This window comes from Chaetodon auriga, chromosome 10 (assembly GCF_051107435.1).
Source record: "Chaetodon auriga isolate fChaAug3 chromosome 10, fChaAug3.hap1, whole genome shotgun sequence".
NCBI classification, from domain to species: domain Eukaryota; kingdom Metazoa; phylum Chordata; class Actinopteri; order Chaetodontiformes; family Chaetodontidae; genus Chaetodon; species Chaetodon auriga.
This window is the reverse complement of record NC_135083.1, coordinates 13,948,726-13,955,072: the sequence shown is the minus strand read 5'-3', so window position 1 is coordinate 13,955,072 and position 6,347 is coordinate 13,948,726. Positions and strand designations below refer to the sequence as shown.

General features: G+C 39.8%; 1 protein-coding gene across 1 annotated transcript; it reads right to left on the bottom strand.

Moving 5' to 3' along the window:
- Positions 1 to 1,177: 1,177 nt before the first annotated feature.
- tmem9 (transmembrane protein 9) lies at positions 1,178 to 5,431 on the bottom strand. Its single transcript, XM_076741736.1, has 6 exons — positions 5,309 to 5,431; positions 5,025 to 5,166; positions 4,059 to 4,150; positions 3,541 to 3,649; positions 3,036 to 3,167; positions 1,178 to 2,948 (listed from the first exon to the last, which is right to left on the bottom strand). The coding sequence occupies exons 2-6, from the start codon at positions 5,112 to 5,114 to the stop codon at positions 2,808 to 2,810; spliced, it is 564 nt and encodes a 187-aa protein (XP_076597851.1). The 5' UTR covers positions 5,115 to 5,166; positions 5,309 to 5,431; the 3' UTR covers positions 1,178 to 2,807.
- Positions 5,432 to 6,347: the final 916 nt, after the last annotated feature.

Sequence of the window (6,347 nt, the reverse complement as noted above, 5' to 3'; positions counted from 1 at the left end):
GAGTGGCTGGAGGAGCAGTTGGCCCTGCGGCAGTTTAAATTTAGACTGTGAACCACTGACAAGCCATGCTTGGGGATGGTTAAGAGGGTGGGGTGGGGGGGTGGGGGGTGGAAGGTGGAAGATGGGATCAAGGGGACAGGGGGGTTGGGGCAGGACAGCAGTAGCAGACGAGAGTACAAAGAAGTGGAGACACTAGAGTTTGGGGGGGGGTCTTGCAGTAGCACAACATCATCACCTCTACTGTGAAGAACTCTGAAACTGAACTTTCTTGCAATCTGTCACACCGTGTGACTACATGTGGGACATTTTTCTCCCTGTTTTGTCCTGGAAATTTGGGGTTGGGTGAAAGGGTTAAGTGTCACCTTGGTCTATATCACACTTTAATGTACCTGTAAGCAAGTTGTTTATTGATACATCTGTCAAAGCCTAGAACTCCTCCTGTGGGCACCGATAAGAGGAGGCTGGTGTACAAACAGATCATGAATGACGTTTGTAAAACACTGTTATAATAATATTTCTTCATAGAAGTTATAATTGCTGACAAATAGCGTTGATCAATTATTGAAAGTTAAATAGGTGTCAAAGTTAAGCGTTTCTAATGTGGGTCACAATATGAAAACACAAAAATAAACTAATCACTAATCCATTAAAGGGCTAAATTGGAATTACTTCAGACAAAACTGTCACAGACATATATCAAGAACTTGAACACCTAATTCTGGTGAAATTATTATAAAAATGTGCTCAGAATAATTAATTTGGACCACAGAAGTTTGTAAAATGATAGCAAAATATGCTCCCATAAGCACAATTCAAATGAAAGTTGACAATATAATATTGAATTAATGCTGAGTGCTTAAGCGTCTATTAGTCTGAACACTGCAACATGTGATCTTGGGGGGAAAAAATAAGCATGTACACAGTTTATGACTTCTAAAAGCATAATATTCAATATAACAGAGGTGAGATTACTGAAAGTTTTCCCAGAAGGTGAACACCACACCAGATGTGAGGAAGGCAGCTCGAAGGCAAAGCAGTGAGCCCACGTTATGTACTCTGTCGCCCCCTAGTGTCAATAATCAGTAGCAGTGACTTATGTTGGTAACAAAATAATACCCCTGAACACTGGGAGGAATTGGGGGGGGGGGGGGAGAAAAAAAATAAATTAAAAAAAATCTTGCAATCAGAGAAATCTTTTATTCCACATCAAGCTGAATGTATAGACTTGAGCAGTGCAAAACTTCACTTCAGCTGCAGATAAATAGAAATGCAAAACACTGAAAATAGTGATATCAAATTATACTTAAATCAGTCAAAAACACTTCAGTGATAAAACAAACCATCACAGACAGATAAACTTCAGTAGTTCCTGTCGTGCATGATGTAATGTGACTCAGTGTGCCTTTCTTTGTCCTATGAAAATTCCCAACAGGGAGCTTCAAAGAGCCGGATGTGAGAAGGAATTCACTGACACATAATGATGCACACGAGGCATCCTGATCCTGCCACACTTAACTGCATTATCAGCAGCTTTACAGATTTAGGACATTCTCCAGCGGCAGAGATTTGATTCAGCTGAGGATGGCTTTCAAGCTCTGTTAAATGCCCCGTTCTCTGCTTCTCTCATTGCATGGGAAAGCATGTTCCGTCAAACTGCAAAAAAACAGGACACAAATGTGGCCTCGTGCCGAACGGAACAAACGGTTTCGTGTTTTTAAATCAGGCTCTGCTGGTAAATTCAAGATAGAGGAGCTAATTTAATATACTGCTGCTACTTGGAAGATATACTCGCCAAACTTTATTGGCTGACCTTACTATGATGGCTAACATGAGCCAAGTTTTGTTGGAACACATTCACCCACACAAGGAGAGAAAGAGAAAAAGGCACATAGAGGGGCTATTTTCAAAGGTAGCCATGTCAAATCTTCACAAAGCTAAAACTCCTTTAATTACTCTGTTAGTGCAAATGACACTAAATATGCCCGAGTTACTATTCACAGCTTGCTAGGCAGCGGTGGCCTGAATGTTAGAGAGCTTCTGACTGAAAGGTCATCGTTTCAGGCCTTTAACTCCACCTGCTCCAGTGGAGCTGCCCACAGACCATACTGTGGTTGAACTGGGCAGCCTTCAGGTGTGCATGTGTGCGATCATGTGATAAGGGTGTTTCTGAAAAAGAGAGTTTTGCCCTCAGGGAAACTCGTCCAAATAAATAAAAAAGGTGGAAATTATTATTACAAATAAAATATTATCAGTGCTAAACCAGGGAATGTGCAATGCTTAGCAATAGCACAGGTAGAGTACTATTTCTATCCAAATAGCTAAATTGACTGTTCTTACTTAAGTTTACCTGTCCTCAGGTAACTTCATAAATTATGGTACAAGAAAAACTGCTTAATATTATATCATTTAAGCAGGAAGCTAAAAAGGAAAATTATCATGAGGATGCTTAAAAGCTATTCACAGTCTGACTAAAGAGACAAAAAAGATTCTTACATTATAAAGACATTCGAAATCTGTTGCATTGCAAATTGCTGAAACAACTGAGATGATTTTGAGCAGTTATGAGTGCGAAAACATGCAGTTTTTTTCACAAGTGCAAATTAGCCTAAAATGTTACATATGATACATAAAAAAATCTCTGCTTGTTAGATCAGTATGGAAATATTTCTTAGTGAGGAAATACTTAATCAGAGGGTGCAGTGCACAGCAATGACGAAGAGGTTAGAGATAGTGCAGCTGGTGACAGTGTAATAGCGCTGAAATCAGGGTTAACTACTCTAAACCTGGTTTGAGGTCAGCTGCAGGGTTTAACTAAGCATCTTGTGACGGTCAAAAACAGTCTTGCGCTGTTCCTGGACCTGCTTTTTCCAGCGCTGCTGTGCTCCCTCAACCCGCTCCAGCACCGTGTTTCCTCTGGCCTGGGCGTTGTCCGTCTGTGGACGCATCTCCTGCACACACACACACAAAAATAAGAATAGGATGAAGGACTTCACATTCAAGTGATAAGAAAGAAATGCATTAGTGTGAATGGTCACCTCAGAGTCCTCCTCATTGTGCAGTGGTTGGGTGTATGGGTCATGTTTGCGAATCAGAGGATCGACCAGCAGCAGGAACAGCATGTAGAGCAGCAGGGCACCAACAACAGACAGGTAAATGATGATGGTTACCTGAGACAGACAAGGAAACTTTTAGAAATGCTCACATAACTGGGTGTAAATATTTCAGTTTTAGATCTACAAGTATTTTAAAAATGGTTGATGTCAATGTTGAAAGTCAACTTTCCCATCAGAACAGGTGTGAGTCAGCAGACGCAGATCTTAAGCCAGCCTCTGTAAACACTGACACCACTGCACACATCTTGCAATTCATTTTGAGTAAAAAGACAAACTAAAAAGTCTTCATAATGTTTTAAAAAACTCATGTTGTGTGGCATACAATCACATCAACACCCTAAATCTTGGTTAGTCTGATTCAAGATGAAAGACTGAATGAGGCGTGTTGCCAAAAGTCAGACTAAAGCTTAAAGACAGCCGGCGGTACCTTGATAGTGTTGCTGCTTCGCTCCTCGTACTTGCACTCACACAACAGGCAGTAAGCCTCCACATCGTGGCCGGGCACCGGCATGGGCTCCACTACATGGAGGCAGTTACTGGAAAACACATTAAAGCGTCCACGCCTTAGACATTTCTCAAACGTTCAAAAGGGTTTTTTCTACACGGTCACAGTAAGAAGTTTCTGGATCTAAACCTGGCGGCCAGCTGGGGCTTTTCCGTGTGAAGTTTGCATGTTCTTTCCCCTGCGTGTGATTCCCCCCAACAGTCTCAAGAAGTGCAGGTTAGGTTAAAGACCATAAATTGCCTGAAGGTGTGAATGTGAGTGTCAATGGTTGTCTGTCACTCGTCCAATGTGAGCTAGGACCAGTCCTCCCATGACCCTCAATGATACAGGAATGGCATGATACAGCTAATGGACGGGCACTTATTGCTTATGTTTGTTTACATGGCAAAAACAAGATGAGTGTGACGCGGCTGACGGTCTTAACAACAGGTCTCTCTTACCAGTCCTTCTGGGAGACATTTCTGTTGTATATGTGTCCAGTGATGTTTCTGTATGGTGGGCAGATGCACTTGCAGCGAACGTCCTCGAAGTTCTGTAATTGTCAAGAAAATTACATCAAAGGTGGCCAAAACTTATTCAGCTGTTACTTCACGTTACAGCTTAGCTGTTTATTTCCCCCCAGAGCACCAGCCCTTTCTTTCTCTTATTAACAAAACAGAGTTGAATAAAAAACAAAACAAACAAAAAAAAAACAAAACAACCACACAGAAAAAACTGGCATGTGCACAAAGTTCCAGTTCTTTCAGTCTGGAAAGCATAAAAAGTCTGAATTGACTGTTTCACATTAGGGACATTAGATAAGAGAAACACCCAACAAAATCCACCAGATATCATTTAAGATCCTACCAACCATTGTTTACAGAAATGTAAAGACTTTAATGTAAAGTTTATTTTCCACAGGGAACTCAGAGAAATGCTGGTGCACTTGTTTTGATCTTCCCAGAAAACACTGTGACTATTTATTGCTGATAATATTGACCCTAAATTTACATTACTTTGGAAAATTTATTGTTTGGCCACACTGGGAATTTCTGCTAAAGATAAAGGTCTGTTTGACCTGATCCATTTATTTTTATCAAATATCTTTATATTAAGTTAAATTAAAATTAAAGTTTCACAAGTAGATACCTTTGCTGTTACCACGAACATAAAGTTATGTTTGTTTGCGCGTCAGAACTGTTCGATTCAGATAAAAGCAGCTGCAGACGCATAAAATGGCGATAGGATCAGTTTTTGGCTGACGATCACTGTTCGGCACAACACCCCCGTTACGGTGACTTAAGTTAAATAACATTACCTCTACAACGAGGGGGTAAAGAAACATATTGATAACCAACCAGAGTGTGAATGTCACAACTGAGACTTCCTGAAAGTAATGTTATCAGGTGAGGAGCTGCAGGTCTCACCTTCGCCTGTGCAAAGCCAATAACATCCAACAGTAACAAGGTCGCTACTGCGGCTACAGCAAAGGCCGAAGATCCTTCCCTGCGAGACATTTTCTCGCAGACAAGACTACTTCACAACGGATGCAGAATCACTGGCAGTGGTCTGTCAAAACACAACAGGGCAGGTTATTGTAGTTAGATAGCTAGCTAGCAAGAAAGGAACCCAGCAAGCTTAAGACTTAAATGCGATAACAGTGAAATTAAAACCGTACGATTCAACAAAACAAACAATATACTTAACTTACAGAGTAAAAGTAGATCAACTGTTTGATTTTGTTATGCATTCAGTATGTAGTTCAGACTGGATTTGGCGAGATGAAAGATCGCCCACAATAATTTCGGGCTTCCTTCTTCCGGTTAAACGTTACACGTCATACGCAAAGATGAGACGCGTAGCGATGCTGCCACCTACTGGACACAATACAAAAATTGAGATTAGAAGTAATAAAATAAAAATAATTGTTATAGTGGTGGGAAGTGAGTTAATTCAAGTTTTTTGTTCTTATACTCTGCTTGAAAACTTGAATTTTATGTTACCTTGTACTTTTAATCCACTGCATTTCAGAGTTGAATACTCTTAATTTTTTTCTGAGTTATTTCACAGTTACAGTTACATGTAACTTTACAGACTAATATATTTCATGCAAAACATATGATCATGCAAAAATGTGATGCACTGTTATGTACAGGGGTGTAGTACATAACATACACACATGTACACATACATAGTACATAAGTACATAGGTAAGGCTCTCAGAAAGCCTGGAATTGAAAATTTGTTTTTATCTGCAGTTTTCAAAATAAACTAGTACTACTGGGTCACATACATAGTTTGACAGACCATTACTTCTTTCCAAACAATATTAGAGCTTCTACATCTACATCTTAATCAGTTTTGCTACTGCCTTTACAAACATTTCTCATGAAAAAATAAAGTTGCAGCAGCATCAGAAATGGTTAATAACTTAGACTGAGTTGCTATTTAATATTATTTCCTCCCTGTATTAGGGCCAGTCAATTAGTTTGAGAGTGGTAAGTATCTAAAGTTGTATTAGGCTACTTCTGTGTTGTAACAGACTGTGCTTGCTCCTTTTGGACACTAATTTGCCCCAATTCTGTGAATAAAACATGATTTCAGTGACACCTGTTTTCTTTTAATATGAAATCTAGTGCTTTAATAGTCATTTGTAAGTGTAGAGCCGAAATAAGATGACTTTCCTCCTTTGTCTTATGCCTAGGATATAATGAAGACCTACAAATCCATCACAGAAGTAATGTTAGAGC

Excerpts from the sequence above, each read along its gene's own strand:
- tmem9 (XM_076741736.1), bottom strand. The coding sequence starts at position 5,114 with ATGTCTCGCAGGGAAGGATCTTCGGCCTTTGCTGTAGCCGCAGTAGCG. Across the intron at positions 3,168-3,540 it reads GAAGCAGCAACACTATCAAG|GTAACCATCATCATTTACCT; the intron begins GTACCGCCGGCT and ends TGTCTGTCTCAG. Across the intron at positions 2,949-3,035 it reads ACAATGAGGAGGACTCTGAG|GAGATGCGTCCACAGACGGA; the intron begins GTGACCATTCAC and ends GTGTGTGTGCAG.